Source organism: Zeus faber, assembly GCF_960531495.2.
Source record: "Zeus faber genome assembly, chromosome: 6".
Lineage (NCBI taxonomy): Eukaryota > Metazoa > Chordata > Actinopteri > Zeiformes > Zeidae > Zeus > Zeus faber.
The window spans coordinates 34,953,716-34,972,586 of NC_137201.1; the positions used below are offsets into that span (position 1 = coordinate 34,953,716).

Here is an 18,871-nt window from a genome sequence, read left to right on the forward strand (position 1 = left end):
GGTAGACCGTTGCTGCTCTGGAGAGTATCCGCATGTGGCTTGCAACAGAGCACCCCCAGCCCCCTCCAGGTCCAGGTGGTTTGATTCAGTTGGTGTAAGTTGAGTAGGTGTGACACGGGACTCACGGAGCCCCGTTTGCGTTCCGGTTCAGGAGTCATTGGCGCTGCTTGAGGTGCACGCGTGACTCGGGCTCCCGGGGGTCTTTTTATTCGAGATTCGAGTATCAGTTCAGCCTGTGTGACTCGCTGCGGTTACAGACTCTTTTGCCTGAGCGACTCACGATTCCAGGGTCATTTAAGTGATTTGTTCGCTGCTAAACAATCGTTTGCGAGTCTTGCATCACTAACGTCCAAGATTCGGCCACTAAGAAAAGGCACAGACAGTACCTAGCCAGCAAGGAAGTCCAGCTATGTTTCATGATGTAATACCTTGTGATGCATACTAGGTGCAATTGTGACAACTAAATACTATTTAGTACATAGTAGGATAGTATTTAGTACCAAAGTACAGTTTAGTGTGTCTGAAACCATAGTATACATCAAATAGTATGTAAAAAATATCAGGATGACTTACTGCAAAATGTTGGTAACACTTTCCATGCAGTGTCTGCTACATGGCCATGTAGTATGTAGCATGTGGCATGTAGCATGAAGCATGTGGCATGTAGCATGTGGCATGTGGCATGTAGCATGTAGCATGTCGCATGTCGCATGTAGCATGTGGCATGTGGCATGTAGCATGAAGCATGTGGCATGTGGCATGTGGCATGTGGCATGTAGCATGTAGCATGTCGCATGTCGCATGTAGCATGTAGCATGTGGCATGTAGCATGAAGCATGTGGCATGTGGCATGTGGCATGTAGCATGTAGCATGTCGCATGTCGCATGTCGCATGTAGCATGTAGTATGTCCGTGTACCATTTTGGATGCAGGGAGTGAAACATGAAAGTGTTACCGTGGAGACGGGATGACATCACTGTCTTAGATGTGCAGTGTCATACTGTAGAAATGACATGACCACAATCATATTTACAGTTTGAAAATGTCCCTTTAAGGAAATATACTTCCCCCAAAATGATCACACTGGAAGCAACAATGCATTGGTTATTGATATCATATATTTCATATTATTCATATAACAGTATACTGTATATTTATATCAGTATATATCATGTTATTAATATTTATGCAAAGACAGACAGACAGAGTTCCTGATGTTCTAGCTCCGTCTCAGTCTGAATCCAGATGTTCCACCACTCTGCTCAGCTTGTCCACCAGCACTGCACAAGGAGATAAATAGTACTATGCTAGTACTACACACTAGTACTGCAGTACAGCAGTACTGTGTACTAAGGTACTATGATGGTGTGGATATATTGAGTGTGCTGTGCTAATATGATGCAACCAAGAGCTGCATTGCCACCAACGTACAGGATGTAAATGAGGAACCAGTCAGACTTCAAAATTTTGGAACAGGAACCTTTTGGAACAGGAACCTTCTGGAACAGGAACCCCAGCTCCCCCACAGCTCCCTCAAATAGTTATTGGGGCTTTCCCAGCAAGTACTGTACAGCAGTACTTTTTATTAATCAGCTGCATCCCCTCTTGTGGATTTGACCGTCAGTTATAGTTACAGTTGGTCAGTTATAATAGAACCTCACTGGCAGGAGTTTGTTGGGCCCAAGTGGTACCCGTTTCAGAACCAAGTTCCTTCCATGGAAAAAGGGCTGAAGTATCTAAGAACTGGGAACTAATTTCCTGTGTCCTGAAACGGTGCCTGTACTGGAGAACCTGCTGGAGCCCCAAGGACTTTTCCAGAGAGTTCTGGACAAAATGGTTGCTCATTTACTCCCTTCCTTGGGTGGAGAAGTGGATAGTATGTACATAGGTACTACATTAGTACTGTGGTACTACATTAGTACTGTGGTACTATGGCAGTACTGCTAGAGGCTTGCAGGTAACACAGAGTCCCCGGAGAAGAGTCATACCTACTAATTCAATGATGTCATGGTGGCTGCTCACCTCCGGCTGAAGGTCTCCGGAAGTCATCGTAGGCTCGGCAGGCATTCACCAGCCGGGCCAGGTCTCTGGGGCAGGTGGAAGGAAGCGCTTCCAGGGCCTTCTCCTCACAGACTCTCTTGAAGATCTCTTGACGTGAAGAGCAATCTGTTGATGATCAGAAATCAATAACTATCAATAAACAGTAAACTGTTGGACCACATGTAGGAAGCTCTGGGTGTAGAAGGTGATGGAGGTCCTCTGGTTCTACCTTCGAAAGGATTCTTGCGAGTTGCAATTTCCCACAGAATGATCCCGAAGCTGAAAGATGAGAAACCATTCATCTGTTTATCTTGAATGGATATCATGTGATGTATATGAGGTGTGGAGACAAAGAAACAGGATACAGAATGTTCTCCTTCCAGTGTCACCAGTAGCAGACTGCTTGTCCTGGCCGGCTCCCAGTTTGCCGTCTGACCTGTACATCTCACACTTCTTGCTGTAGCAGTGGTTGACGCTACCGAGCTGCTGTGGCGAGCTGTAGCGCAGAGAGCTCGGCTGCCCACTGCACGGCTTCTTCAGGGATGTCTCCGTCTTAGCCAGCTCAAAACCTGCCAGCTGCAAAAACACCTTACCTCAACATGACTTAAGTAAAAAGTAAAGATACCTTACCTCAACATGACTAAAGTAAAAACACCTTACCTCAACATGACTGATGTAAAAAGTAAAGATACCTTACCTCAACATGACTTAAGTAAAAAGTAAAGATACCTTACCTCAACATGACTGAAGTAAAAAGTAAAGATACCTTACCTCAACATGACTGAAGTAAAAAGTAAAGATACCTTACCTCAACATGACTGATGTAAAAGGTAAAGCTACCTTACCTCAACATGACTTAAGTAAAAAGTAAAGCTACCTTACCTCAACATGACTGAAGTGAAAAGTAAAGATACCTTACCTCAACATGACTTAAGTAATAAGTAAAGCTACCTTACCTCAACATGACTGAAGTAATAAGTAAAGCTACCTTACCTCAACATGACTTAAGTAAAAAGTAAAGCTACCTTACCTCAACATGACTGAAGTAATAAGTAAAGCTACCTTACCTCAACATGACTGAAGTAAAAAGTAAAGATACCTTACCTCAACATGACTGAAGTAATAAGTAAAGATACCTTACCTCAACATGACTGAAGTAATAAGTAAAGCTACCTTACCTCAACATGACTGAAGTAAAAAGTAAAGATACCTTACCTCAACATGACTGAAGTAATAAGTAAAGATACCTTACCTCAACATGACTTAAGTAATAAGTAAAGCTACCTTACCTCAACATGACTGAAGTAATAAGTAAAGCTACCTTACCTCAACATGACTTAAGTAAAAAGTAAAGCTACCTTACCTCAACATGACTGAAGTAATAAGTAAAGCTACCTTACCTCAACATGACTGAAGTAATAAGTAAAGCTACCTTACCTCAACATGACTTAAGTAATAAGTAAAGCTACCTTACCTCAACATGACTGAAGTAATAAGTAAAGCTACCTTACCTCAACATGACTTAAGTAAAAAGTAAAGATACCTTACCTCAACATGACTGAAGTAATAAGTAAAGATACCTTACCTCAACATGACTTAAGTAATAAGTAAAGCTACCTTACCTCAACATGACTGAAGTAATAAGTAAAGCTACCTTACCTTAACATGACTTAAGTAATAAGTAAAGCTACCATACCTCAACATGACTGAAGTAATAAGTAAAGCTACCTTACCTCAACATGACTTAAGTAAAAAGTAAAGCTACCTTACCTCAACATGACTTAAGTAAAAAGTAAAGCTACCTTACCTCAACATGACTTAAGTAAAAAGTAAAGATACCTTACCTCAACATGACTTAAGTAAAAAGTAAAGATACCTTACCTCAACATGACTGAAGTAAAAAGTAAAGATACCTTACCTCAACATGACTGAAGTAATAAGTAAAGCTACCTTACCTCAACATGACTGAAGTAAAAAGTAAAGATACCTTACCTCAACATGACTTAAGTAAAAAGTAAAGATACCTTACCTCAACATGACTGAAGTAAAAAGTAAAGATACCTTACCTCAACATGACTGAAGTAATAAGTAAAGCTACCTTACCTCAACATGACTGAAGTAAAAAGTAAAGATACCTTACCTCAACATGACTTAAGTAAAAAGTAAAGATACCTTACCTCAACATGACTGAAGTAATAAGTAAAGCTACCTTACCTCAACATGACTTAAGTAAAAAGTAAAGATACCTTACCTCAACATGACTGAAGTAAAAAGTAAAGATACCTTACCTCAACATGACTGAAGTAATAAGTAAAGATACCTTACCTCAACATGACTGAAGTAAAAAGTAAAGATACCTTACCTCAACATGACTGAAGTAAAAAGTAAAGATACCTTACCTCAACATGACTTAAGTAATAAGTAAAGCTACCATACCTCAACATGACTGAAGTCATAAGTAAAGCTACCTTACCTCAACATGACTGAAGTAATAAGAAAAGCTACCTGACCTCAACATGACTTAAGTAAAAAGTAAAGCTACCTTACCTCAACATGACTGAAGTAAAAAGTAAAGATACCTGACCTCAACATGACTGAAGTAATAAGTAAAGCTACATTACCTCAACATGACTTAAGTAAAAAGTAAAGATACCTTACCTCAACATGACTGAAGTAATAAGTAAAGATACCTTACCTCAACATGACTTAAGTAATAAGTAAAGGTACCTTACCTCAACATGACTGAAGTAATAAGTAAAGCTACCTTACCTCAACATGACTTAAGTAATAAGTAAAGCTACCATACCTCAACATGACTGAAGTAATAAGTAAAGCTACCTTACCTCAACATGACTTAAGTAAAAAGTAAAGCTACCTTACCTCAACATGACTTAAGTAAAAAGTAAAGCTACCTTACCTCAACATGACTTAAGTAAAAAGTAAAGCTACCTTACCTCAACATGACTTAAGTAAAAAGTAAAGATACCTTACCTCAACATGACTGAAGTAAAAAGTAAAGATACCTTACCTCAACATGACTGAAGTAATAAGTAAAGCTACCTTACCTCAACATGACTGAAGTAAAAAGTAAAGATACCTTACCTCAACATGACTGAAGTAAAAAGTAAAGATACCTTACCTCAACATGACTGAAGTAAAAAGTAAAGATACCTTACCTCAACATGACTGAAGTAAAAAGTAAAGATACCTTACCTCAACATGACTGAAGTAATAAGTAAAGATACCTTACCTCAACATGACTGAAGTAAAAAGTAAAGATACCTTACCTCAACATGACTTAAGTAAAAAGTAAAGATACCTTACCTCAACATGACTTAAGTAAAAAGTAAAGATACCTTACCTCAACGTGACTGAAGTAATAAGTAAAGATACCTTACCTCAACATGACTGAAGTAAAAAGTAAAGATACCTTACCTCAACATGACTTAAGTAAAAAGTAAAGATACCTTACCTCAACATGACTGAAGTAATAAGTAAAGCTACCTTACCTCAACATGACTTAAGTAAAAAGTAAAGATACCTTACCTCAACATGACTGAAGTAAAAAGTAAAGATACCTTACCTCAACATGACTGAAGTAATAAGTAAAGCTACCTTACCTCAACATGACTGAAGTAAAAAGTAAAGATACCTTACCTCAACATGACTGAAGTAAAAAGTAAAGATACCTTACCTCAACATGACTGAAGTAATAAGTAAAGATACCTTACCTCAACATGACTGAAGTAATAAGTAAAGATACCTTACCTCAACATGACTTAGGTAATAAGTAAAGCTACCTTACCTCAACATGACTGAAGTAATAAGTAAAGCTACCTTACCTCAACATGACTGAAGTAAAAAGTAAAGATACCTTACCTCAACATGACTTAGGTAATAAGTAAAGCTACCTTACCTCAACATGACTGAAGTAATAAGTAAAGCTACCTTACCTCAACATGACTGAAGTAAAAAGTAAAGCTACCTTACCTCAACATGACTTAAGTAAAAAGTAAAGATACCTTACCTCAACATGACTGAAGTAATAAGTAAAGCTACCTTACCTCAACATGACTTAAGTAAAAAGTAAAGATACCTTACCTCAACATGACTTAAGTAAAAAGTAAAGATACCTTACCTCAACATGACTGAAGTAATAAGTAAAGATACCTTACCTCAACATGACTGAAGTAAAAAGTAAAGATACCTTACCTCAACATGACTTAAGTAAAAAGTAAAGATACCTTACCTCAACATGACTGAAGTAAAAAGTAAAGATACCTTACCTCAACATGACTTAAGTAAAAAGTAAAGATACCTTACCTCAACATGACTGATGTAAAAAGTAAAGATACCTTACCTCAACATGACTGATGTAAAAAGTAAAGATACCTTACCTCAACATGACTGATGTAAAAAGTAAAGATACCTTACCTGTTATTCAGAATATTGAATGAACAGCAGAACACCTGTGTGATGTAATAAAGGAGGTCGCAGTGCAGAGTTCTTACCTTCACCTTGTAACCCTCCGTCACCAGGAACTTGGAGCTGGTGAGGCAGCCGTGGACTCTGGCCTTCTCCTCCGTGTGGTGCAGTCTGGATATCAGAAGATACAAGAAGTAAGATCTACATCCAACACATCCTCTGAAAACAAACTCCAAAAAATGGACCCAGTTTGATATAATAGAACAATATACTTACAATGTTTTCATAGACAAATTAAACTGTCAAATCAGATCATTTTGTGAAGATATTGATAAAAATGGTGGATTCCCTCATCAGATCCCACCAGAGTACAGTAGAGGTTGCATTGAGTCAGAGTAGAGTTAGAGTAGAGTTGGAGTAGAGTAGATACAGTCTAGAGAAAGTGGTTCTCAACCTTTTTGGACTCGTGGCCCACTTGATAATCTCAAGTGTTGGCGGCCACACCCGACCAGAAGTAATATGGGAGCCAAACAGTGCGTTCTCAGAGGACGTATATCTTTAACAATCATATGCATTCTCATACATAGTGCAGTAGTGTTCAAACAAAAGAAGAGGTGGGTTAAAAATAACCTTATACCTATGGAACTTTTGCGTAACGTTAGTAACGGTATCTAGTAAGCGCTGTCTGAAGGGCGCAGTGTTTTGACTGAAACTAACAATAACAGGAGCACATGAATATGAAGTCACCTCATGAGAAGCTGATGCTGCATGGCAGACACCACATGCTTGGTGTCTGGCCTAAAGGACGACAGTCTCAGGAGAAGATCTGGATCAACATTCAGTTTATTCCTTGGTTTCGTCTTCAATGCCACAAGCGCTGAAAAGCCAGTCTCACAGAGATACGTCGCCAGGGAAAGCATCAGAAACCACGGATCGGGATACTCAGAAGCAACATGAAACCAAAAGTTTGTCAGGTACTTCTGTGAGGAAGACAGTTTCAATGCGCTGTGGCAGGAGAGATCCACAAGATTGTCCTTCTCTCTTGTCTCAGGCCTGCGAGGGGCTCGTCACTGCACATCTGGGATGGGGAAGTATTCGCGCAGCTTGGTCCTAAAACCGTGCAGGTGCTCTTTGACATGATTGATTACGGTGATGGGAAGCCACATTTCTTCCTTTGCAAAAAATCAGACAGATTCGGTGCAGTTTGGCTTCAGAGCTTCATTTGATAAAACCTTGAACACACCACGCACAGCGGTAACGATTCATCATCCGTGCCTGTCCAAAAAAATCCCAATGATAATTATTCAGCGCTGTACTTTCTCCGAACCTTTCTTTTTTGTTTGACAGGTGGGACTGTCCCGCCTGTCCCACCTGTCCCATGTCCTGCCAGGACAGTGCTTGTGGATGATGAATCAATGTCTTCTTTCCTTTTCAGTGCCTGATGCTGCCAACATCCATTTTGATTATCAACTCAAGTTCAAAAATCTACAGGGGCACGTAGATCGTGGTCCGGCTTGGTCGATCGATCAACAAATGTAGTCGGTGCGGTATGTTCCTATCTATCAGTGATGATGCATTTTTGAAGGTTTGAAGAAAAAATACAATTATTGATTATTGATTCACAATAAGCTCTATAAGTGTACTAAAAATACTAAAATGTGCGTAATCGACACAAGGTGCCCGCGCAGGCGGCCGCAAGGGGGGGCGCCACAATCGTGATTCTAGGTTCTATAATTATATAATAGAATGAATTGACTGTGTTGTATGAAATATACATTTAAATCCTCCTAAAGAGTAGAGGCAAAGTAGAGGTGAAGTAGTGATAGAGTAGTAACCGGACCGGTAGAGGCCCTTGGCGGCGTCCAGGCTCATGCGAGCCTTCCTGGTCCAGGACAGCTTGCTGCGGGAGTCCAGAACCTGGCGGAGGCTCCCCTTCTCACAGTACTCCATCACTATCAGGTAGGTGGCTGTGGGTCCTTCAGGCACAGACAGGGACACACCAGGAAGCACAGCTCAACATGGCAGAACCCCTCATTTGCATTATCTTAACTTCAGAGTAGAGGTAGAGTAGAGTAGAGTAGAAGTAGACTACAGTAGAGGTATAGTAGAGGTAAAGCAGAGGTGGAGTAAAGTAGAGGTAGAGTAAAGGTAGAGTAGAAGACAGGTGGAGTGGAGGAGAGGTGGAGTAGTACCGTCCTCGTCCTGAACACAGATTCCAAACATCCTTAGGATGTTCGGTGACTCAAAGCGTCTCATGGTTTCAGTCTCTTTGCGAAAAACCTTCCTCACCTCCCTGTGGACAGGAAGTGCACTGCGTCACTGGGGGGGCGGGGGTGGGGGGTGGGGGGGGTGCACTGCGTCACTGGGGTGTGGGGGTGTGGGGGGGGGGGGTAGGGCGTGTTTGGGGTGTTCTCACTTGGGGGGGGTGCTGCCAGACAGGGTGTATTTCTTGATGGCCACTGGGAACTTGTTGAACTCTCCTTTGTAAACCTCAGAGGTGGCGGTCGTCATGAAGGGCTCAAGTTCAAAGGTCAACTCATCGGCTCTGATCTCCCGGATGTCCTGGGTCAGAATCCTGGGCTGTTTTACTGAGGTGAGAGAGCGAGACAGGCAGAGAGTGAGAGTGAGAGAGAGAGAGAGAGAGAGAGAGGGAGAGTGACAGACAGACAGACAGGCTACTTACTGGTCTGGATCAGGTTCTCCATGGTGCTCCTGAGGTCTTGGACTTGGCTTTGAGTGGATTCTGCAACTTTCTGGATGGAATCCATGCTCTGCTGCAGCACTGGAAGACAGAGTAAAGTGTGATGAAGGTTCAGACTGTGCTGTGATGTCAGGCTGCGGTATAAACAGTGTCTCACTCCTCTGCAGCTCTGCGTGGTCCTCGTTGCTGTCGGCCACGTCCTCCGCCCGCCGAGCGCGTGTCTCGAAGGCGCGGTGCAGCTCGCTGCCCTGATCCACCTGCAGCGCCAGCGACAGCACCTGGTACGAGTCGTTCAGACGCTCGTTGACGCTGCCAAAGTCCTCGCCGTGGTCGTAGGCCTTCACCATGCGCTTCAGGAAGTTGCCAGAGCTGTACCTCCTCATCAGTTCCTCAGCAAAGTCCAGTGTGAGCTTCAGATCCTCCAGCGCCGAGGTCACATGGCTGGAGGCGGAGCCGGAGCCGGAGCTGAGGCCTCTCTTTTGGATGGCGGTCACCAGGCCCTCCAGCGCTCTGACGCGGTCCGCCACACGTTGGCAGCGTTTCCGGTTGGCCTGCACCTCCCCGACCAGATTGTAGATGGACGAAGCCACGGCCAGGACGGGCTCCACCAGGTCCATGCTGCTACGCTGGACGACAGGAAGGACGAGAAGGTCACCTGGTCTTTAAATCTCCACTGAAAGGCTTCTTTGGAAACGAAACAAAGCAAAGTGAGGTGAGCTCCAGGCCTCCTTCAGGTCCTCTAGGACATGTAGATACATCTGCCAATAGCTGCTACCAGAAAAACCATCAAACACCCGTAAAAAGGATTTTTAAAAACAACCCTACCCCTGGAATACTCCCCTACACCAGGATGTGGGGCTTTCACACCCGACTTTATTCGCAGAATTTTTTGAAGCCACAGCAGCCTTTATGGAGACGGCCATATTGAACATTCTAAACCTTCTTCATCTCTATGAATTCAGTAAATTGGGCTGATCCCAGTAAATACAATATGGTGCAGTACAGCTATCCAGCAACAGAGTGAGCCCGAGGTCCCACATTCTGCTGCTTTGGAGTCATAGTTGGAACAAACAAGATGAGTCTTGTTCTTCTGAACTTACTGTTCCACATGTTGAGGTGAAACATCAGAACCTGAACACACTCCACCAACACTAAACACACTCCACCAACACTAAACACACTCCACCAACACTGAACACACTCCACCAACACTGAACACACTACACCAACACTGAACACACTCCACCAACACTGAACACACTCCACCAACACTGAACACACTCCACCAACACTGAACACACTACACCAACACTGAACACACTCCACCAACACTGAACACACTACACCAACACTGAACACACTCCACCAACACTGAACACACTCCACCAACACTGAACACACTCCACCAACAACACACCAACGTCAGCGCCGATCAAAGTGCAAAGTCTGAGGCGCCACACGATTACTTATATTGTTCTTTACAAGGTCAGGAAGTAAAGAAAGTAAGAAATATATATAAGATAATAATAATAATAATAATAATAACAAGATACTAGAATAAGAATTAGGATAAATGATACATCCATTCAAAATTCCTGATGGCGAACACAGAAAACCCTTCTCCATGAAGTGAAACCTGAACAAACAGACAGACACATACAGACAGACACATACAGACAGACACAGGCAGACACAGACAGACACATACGGTCAGACAGACAGGCACAGACAGAGAGACAGAGTGTTTACCTGCAGATTGAATCTCGCTGTGTTGCTCCTTCGAGCTGCTTCCTGAAAATCCCCCTCGAGTGGTGTGACGCTGCAACACTATTGTACACAACACAGGACAATTTATAGAACACACACACATGCACATGCACGTGCACACACACTCAAACACACACACACACACACACACACACACACACACACACACACGCACACACAGGCGTGTGCACACAGTTCCTCAGTGAGTCATGTGACGCCTCATGGCTCCTTGCAGCAGCGCTGGGAAACAGTTTTTATTTCTGAATTGATTGATATTGATTGATCATTGATCATTTACAGTCAGAGACTATACATATGGTCAGTTTGGCGTCACAGATTCATACGTGTTCAAGATAAGGTAAACTCTGTGACACACAAAGGACAATGAGGTGTTGTTCCTGCTCTTACAGCTGCATCGGGGGGAGTCCAAAAGACGATAGCATACAGACTGTACTCCCATTTGGACGGTTTGGAAAACTATGGGGAAAAAAAGATTTGTGACTGAGGATATATGAGCTTGTGTTCTTCATTATGTGTGTGCATATATGTTTCTGTGATTACATAGATTTAGATGTTTGTTTCACACACAAGTTTATATGGTCATGGTTACACAACATAGCAAAGCAATTAAGTTCACAAAACATAACGCATTTAAATGGAAATTTTAATTAGATGAATGTATGTACAATATATCCCATTGAGAAGAGGAGCTGTTGGTTCACCCACCATTAGTTCTTTCTTGGTTTCTTGGTCAGTTCCAATCAGCCTTTGGAGAAGGCCTCAGACACATGGGATGATGCAGCATCCGAAGACCACTAGCACACCTGCAATGACAGCTACAGAGATTATTAAGGACACGATCACCCTTTTCCACTGGCTGAACCGTGATTCAAAGAGGCCAGTGAGGGAGGTGTCAATGTCGTAATTCTCCGCCAGCTCCTCAGCTAATGTTGTGAGCCCATGCAACGCCTTGGTCACCGAGCCATCTGGAGTGGTCGACCCGAACATTGCACATACCCCACCCTCCTCAGCTAAGAGCATGTCTAATGCCATTCTGTTCTGCCACGCCATTAGACTTTTAGCTGCCATCTGTTCTGCCACGTTTTAACTGCGTTCCTAGTGTGATTTATGACCCTCTGTTGTTTGTAATAGATGTAATTTATCCAGTCCACATTCTTATTTATCGCGGACCACCAGAACACTGCAGATTCAAAACCTGCACCTATTTGATTTCTAGCTTTGAACTCCTCAGGTAACCCTCTGTGAACTCCAATAGCGTCAATGTAAACCTGTGTATCAAAAGATCCACCTGGGGCTACCTCTTTCTTTTGTCGTCCGTTAGCAGAGTGCTGTTGTGCAGCGTCATGTACTGTGTCGGGCTGGATCAAGGTGAAAGGCATTACCAGCTGGACTAATCTGCATGTCCCTGTCCAGTTGCTTGGTAAGTTAGACCTGAGCCGTCTTCCCCCACACAGCCACCAGACGTCAGCACTGTCTTGGCACAGCCTTTTAAAGGGGGAGGCTGGCAACACAGAAGAAAGGTTACCCATAGTGGTGTCAGTAGTTACATTGATCAACTGGTTACATCCTGATAGCTGTTCCATTCGAAGTCCCGGGGTGATGAACCTAGTAAAACAGGTGTAATTGCCTTTAGTCACTTCAAATGGTGGTGGTGTCAGTGTTTGTGTCACTGGTGGAAATAGGTAATATAAATGAGTACAGTTTGGGTCGGTAGGTATTGTTTCTTTCTCATATAACTTAACCATGCAGGGGAGTCTGTGGTCCGAATTTTTAAAATTTAGTGGAAAGGATATGTTACCCAACTAAGGCTTGGTAGTAGAAGATGCAAAGCAGTCGTCCTTGGCTAACGACCTGGTGGTGAACCTTATCCATTCTAACCACACGTTTTTATCATAGTATCCTGTCTCTAATTTCATAGTATCCTGTAGGTCTTTGACTTTTATGGTCTTAATAAGGTCCTTTTGTGGTACAGGTGTTGTGGCAGGTGTCGCTGTGGTGTTGGTGGGTGGCTTTCGTATCACTATGATTTTAAATGGTCCTCCTGTGTCTCCTCCTGTGCTTTCTGATGCCAAGCGATAGTTCCCTCCATCGTCAGGTTGTGCTTTTTTAATAGTTATGTACAGCGCGTTACAAGTGGCAGGTCCACATGGCATCGATACTTGGCAGCAGACCATACTAAATCTGTGTTTTTTATCTATAAGCGTGTTTTCGCTTGTGGGACGATTAGTCTACCCATAAGGATCTGTGTGCCACCACACCTGTCCCCACGACTTACAACGAGGATCCCCGATACATGGGTACTTATGATCTGCCGATAACTGTTGTGCTTGGCACGGAGTACAGCTGGCAACTTCACAAAGGTCAAGTTGGAACGTGGAAACTTCTCCTTCCACCAATTGCACCTCTTTTATCACTTGTCCACATGACCAGGTTAAGATAGTTGTAATAGTATGAGTATAAACATCTTCAGAGATAACTAGGTCCTCAGGGATCTGTTGGTTTCTTCACCAGGTTTGAGACAGCTGTTCACTATAAGAGCAGCTTCCTTTGTAGCCCAGACTTCCTCCTTTGTACAGTTTATCCCTTTAGATAGTTCACAGTCCGTCTAATCTGGATCTGGGTGTGGTGTGATTACTCTTTTGCAGTGCGTCAGGTGTATCCAGGTTCGCCTCTCCTTGATTTTCACCTCTGTTGGCATTGTTAGAATAACTTGGAGCGGTCCTTCCCATCTAGGTTGATGCCATCTTTTCCTTTGGATGACTTTGATGAAGACCCAATCGCTAGACTGTAACTTTTTCTCGTCTGGTGGAAGAAGAAGAAGGAGGAGAAGAAGAAGAAGAAGAAGAAGAAGAAGAAGAAGAAGAAGAAGAAGAAGAAGAAGTAGAAGAAGAAGAAGAAAAAGAAGAAGAAGAAGAAGAAGAAGAATCTTTAATTATCGCGCAACACACCACATGGTGGCCGTTGAAATGAGGCCTCTGCATTTAACCAATCCTGGCTTGTCCTTCCTCCAGGGGGGCAGCCAGGGGCAGTGGGCAGCATTCATCAACGCGCCTGGGGACCTGGTGACGAGTGTCCATCGCTGGTCAGACAATGATGTGTGCATGTTTTGTGTGGGGGTCCTTACTGATGTTAGGTGGAGGAAACACCAAGTGAGCACGGGGAGAACATGCAAACTCCACACAGAAAGGCTCCTATTTGGGAGATAACCCAAATATCTTTTAGTGGGTGATTTTGGTATGGCTGTCCAAACAACACTTTATAGGAGGATCCTGGACCCCTCCTTCCATCATCATCCCTGCCCAGCCCTGCTCCATCCCTACCTGACCGGATTCTCCCGGCCATCTCCACCGAGTGGTCTAATAAACATCCTTTGTCTGCCTCCCGTCTCTCTGTGTTGTGCGTTTGGGTCCCTCCTAGCTCCGGTGGTAACAGTACGGTCTGGCCATAAAATATGGACCCAGCCGACACGGAGGCGCTCTGCCGCGCACTCCAGAACCAAGGAGTGTTGCTTGGTCAACATGACCAGACCCTCCCAGACATCACGGACCACCTCCGGACCATCTCGGCGGCTGTCAGCAGCATGCAGATTCGTCCACTCCTCTGGCTCCCAGTGCCCCCCTCGTCCCCCGTGAGCCCCATGTTCCGGCTCCAGCACCCTACGACGGGGATTTTGACAGGTGCCTTCCTTGTACAGTGTGCAGTGGTTTTCCAGCAGCGGCCATCGTCGTATGCCTTCGACGGCGCCGGGTTCACCCAGTTCGCGGCAAGGAGGCCAGCAAGGAGGACTCCTCCCCCTCCGCCAGGGTCCGCATAGTGTCGCCTCCCTTGTCGTCGAGTTCCGGATGCTAGCCGCGGAAAGGTGCTGGAACGATGGAGCCCTGCAGGACGTGTTTCAGCGGGCCCTGAACGACAGGTTGCAGGACGAGTCGGCACGGTGGGACGGGCCAAAGGACATTGACCAACTGGTAGATACTACCATCTGCCTGGACAACTGGCTACGGGAGCGCCGGCGTGAGAGGGAAGGGGAGAGACTACAGCCCGTGCCTACTGCCTGGGCGGCCACGCCCCGGTCTCCAGCGCCCACTACTCTTGGGCACTCCCGAAGTCCCCCGACTCACTCCGATGCCAAGCCCATGCAGCTCGGGAGCGAGTCCGCGGCATACAGACCAGCGCCTGTCTGTATTGCGGCCGTCTGGGACACCTCCGAGCCACCTGCCCAGTCCGGCCGGGAAAGGACGACTCCTCGGTAGGGTTAAGTTCCAGTCACTCCAGCTCCAACCTTCTCTCCCGTCCTCTGCTCCCTGCTAGCCTCTCGTGGGGGGGTATAACACTCTCTTCCTCCGCTCTCATAGATTCCCGGGCGGAATCTATGAGCCCTGCTCCATCCCTACCTGACCGGGTCCCCCCGGCCATCTCCACCGAGTGGTCGAATAAACATCCTTCGTCTGCCTCCCGTTTCTCTGTGTCGTGCGTTTGGGTCCCACCTAGCTCCGGTCGTAACATGAATCCCGTTTCTGCCACAGTTTTTCTCAATTTACTTTTTATTGTTCCATTAGTTCTCTCTACTAGGCCTGCAGATTGTCTATGGTAGGAACAGTGATTTTTACATTGTATTCCTAACGCCTTAGTTAAGTGACATATCGTCTCATTAACAAAATGACTGCCGTTGTTGTTATATAATTTCTCAGGAATCCCATATCTTGGAATAATATCTCATAATAAAGCTTTTGCTACTATTAAAGCATCAAGTTTAGCTGTTGGAAAAGTCTCCACCCATCTAGAGAAAACATCAATGATTAACCAGACAATATTTCTTTCCTTGGCAGGGAGTTAATTCGAAGTCCATATTTAAATTTTGAAATGGGTATTTTGGTAATGGGAACTTTTGTTGCTTCAGCTTTTCATTTCCCTGTGGGTTGTTCCTTGCACATATTTCACAGCTTGCACAATATCGTTTTGCATAGGTTGTAAACCTGTATGTATTAACATTAACATTTAACATTTCACTGCATATACAGTATGTATGAAAGTATGTATATGTATGTGACAAATAAAGCTCTTGAATCTTGAATCTATTAAATACTTTGTTTATATTATGCACCATCCTCCCCGTTGAGAAATGTGTTACAACATGGCTCAACACTGCTGCGTATCTAAACAAAGATTTAGATAAAATAAGATTGCCATGTTGTTATCTCCACAGGTGGGTGTCATCCATAGATGCTTTACATTTTTTCCATTTGTCTTTTTCCTTTGCCAGTGCATTGTGTTGCATCAGTCTCAATATCTCTTGGTGAATTTCCTGTTCTTGGGTTAAAAACACTTCATCTGTTAGTACCTGTTGAGCTGCTGCTTTGTTATTTCCTCTCTTGAGTAGGTGACTCCACTGGGTTTATTTGCTGCTGTTATCACAGTTTTACATGACCCTGAATCACACAAGAACACTATGTCCTTCCCATTAACCTTTAATGTTACAGTTGGTCTGTGATTACTCTCCCTGGCACAAGCAAATATTTCCTCCAGATCTAGAACCTCAATTTCCTCTCCCTTTTCTTCAAATTCATCATCATTTACAGAAAATATGATATCATGACTTGTATTTTCATCCTTGCAGTCGGTCAGTCACGCAGCATCGGTCTCGTTGCCTCCCCCTCCTCCATTCCGAGATCCACTCCTCCTTTGAGGGCAAACACGGGCCCAGTGATCCCTCTTTCCACAGATGAAACATCCATCATCCTGCCTTCCTTGCCTCCTCCCGCTGCTCCTCTCCCCCCTCCGCCTTGAAACCGTCCTCCTCGTCCCCACCCTCTGGTATTTGGTCGCCTCAGAACATGAGAGAAGCAGAAGCACCACACAAACCATCATTGTAGACTTCCTCACAACTTGAATGTTTTAGGACAAATACCTTATTTGTCAGTTTGTTGCTCGCTTCTAGTTCTTCAGCGTGCATTGCGTAAGTTTTTATGTTAGCGAGAGTGCAGGTTTTCCTTCCCACCAAGTTCATTTTTACAAAACCAGAGATGTTGGGCCTTAACCCGTTTAACAAATCATTTTTTAACTGTTGGGCATATGGCCTATTGTCATCATAAGGTTCAGGCGCCACCTTCCCACTGTTGGCGTCAAAGATAACCTTTAGGCGAACATAGTAGTGGTTGACCGATTCCTCTTTATGTTGTGTAGTTTCTCTTATTTTTGATCAGTCTGCGCTGCTGACAAAATGATCTGTAATTCTGCTTATAGTCAAATCGGCTAATTTTGGTGTTGGACTCAAAGAATAAAAGGATGTTTTACCTTTAGGGTGGGTTGGGTGTTGACGTGGCCATCGGGATCTTTGTCTTTCTTTTATTATTTATTTATGTATGTATTTGTTTATTTATTTATTTATTTGTTTGTTTATTTTACTCTTTTGCAATATCAGCCACTAGCTGGTTACATTCATCCACATTCATCTTCCCTCTGAACCCATATTTCTTACTCCACCCAATAAAGTATTTAGAATTTTTTGTGTCTTTCTTATGCATAAATTTAAGATCTCCTTTGAGATCTCTTTCCGCAATTTTTTTTGTTGTTGTTGTTACCCATGGTTATTTATCCTGACTATCTTCGCTGTCCCTCGTGTCTTAACAGTTCCAAACTGCCTCAGAACGGATTTTCTTTAAGATAAGGCTAAGTTTCCAAGACTATGATCACCTTTACCTTCTTAAGTACCCCAGGTACTTTTCCTCAGGTCCCTGACCTGTACAAGTGGACAATTTAGTTTGTCAGTACAACAGCCTAGTTAACTATTTCAATTAATTGTTTTATAGCGAGAATTATTTTATATGAGACCTTACCTTTTCCTCTAGGTTGGTTCGCGCAGGACTCCGTCACCTGGTTCTCCTCCAGTGAGAGGTCGCCTCCCTATTTCCAAATCCCTTTTATTAAGAAAAAGGAGGTGGAGGTCTTGCAGTCTGTGTACTTTTTTGGTCTTCCTGGAGGAAAACCAAGGATGCTGTAGCCCCACGTTGGGCGCCAAGTTTGTTAGAAAAATAATTTCGCTGAATGCCCTGTTTTCTAATAAACAATGAAGAGGAAAAAGTTTTTGGTCTCAAAGTGAATTTATTATCTTGTACAAGGGTTGGATCAGAGATGAGCTTAAGAGCAGCTCCCTGAGACCAACAGTTTATTTTCATGGAGTCAGAGACTATACATATGGTCAGTTTGGCGTCACAGATTCATACGTGTTCAAGATAAGGTAAACTCTGTGACACACAAAGGACAATGAAGTGTTGTTCCTGCTCTTACAGCTGCATCGGGGGGAGTCCAAAAGACGATAGCATACAGACTGTACTCCCATTTGGACGGTTTGGAAAACTATGGGAAAAAAAAGATTTGTGACTGAGGATATATGAGCTTGTGTTCTTCATTATGTGTGTGCATATATGTTTCTGTGATTACATAGATTTAGATGTTTGTTTCACACAAGTTTATATGGTCATGGTTACACAACATAGCAAAGCAATTAATAACATTCCCATCAGTCACTGAAGAGGATTTGTTCAGTGAAATACAGGTGTGATGCGTCAGATGGTAAACTGAAAAGTTGGAAGCAATTCTGATTATGTATAAAATATCATAAATGATCTGATCAATACAGATCAAATCGATACTGAATCCAATCACGAGATCCTGATCAACACCCAGCCCTCCAACATGTGTGTGTGTGTGTTTACATGATCTATAATGTTTTTAATAACAGACAAAGTGAATTAGATCTTAGTTTATACAACAGGTTGTTTATGGAGAAGAAGACAAAACACAAAACACACAATCATAACAACAAACTGGCTCCCTGTGTGTGTGTGTCTCTGTATATGTGTGTCTGTTACTCTACCTCTACTGCCCTCTACTGACCTCTACTGCCCTCTACTGACCTCT

General features: G+C 43.5%; 1 protein-coding gene across 2 annotated transcripts; it reads right to left on the bottom strand.

The window, feature by feature from the left end:
* Nucleotides 1–1,128: 1,128 nt before the first annotated feature.
* On the bottom strand, nucleotides 1,129–10,970 carry LOC307231122 (mixed lineage kinase domain-like protein). Of its 2 annotated transcripts, none has more exons than XM_080001698.1 (11): nucleotides 10,916–10,970; nucleotides 9,324–9,850; nucleotides 9,149–9,247; nucleotides 8,882–9,053; nucleotides 8,658–8,758; nucleotides 8,306–8,441; nucleotides 6,552–6,636; nucleotides 2,477–2,616; nucleotides 2,270–2,319; nucleotides 2,023–2,166; nucleotides 1,129–1,280 (listed from the first exon to the last, which is right to left on the bottom strand). In XM_080001698.1, exons 2-11 carry the CDS (start codon nucleotides 9,781–9,783, stop codon nucleotides 1,231–1,233), a joined length of 1,437 nt encoding a protein of 478 aa, XP_079857824.1. In that variant the 5' UTR covers nucleotides 9,784–9,850; nucleotides 10,916–10,970; the 3' UTR covers nucleotides 1,129–1,230. The 2 variants fall into 2 exon arrangements, with proteins under 2 accessions (XP_079857824.1, XP_079857825.1); XM_080001699.1 differs by having other exon boundaries at nucleotides 1,149–1,280; nucleotides 2,430–2,616.
* Between the last annotated feature and the right edge of the window lie 7,901 nt (nucleotides 10,971–18,871).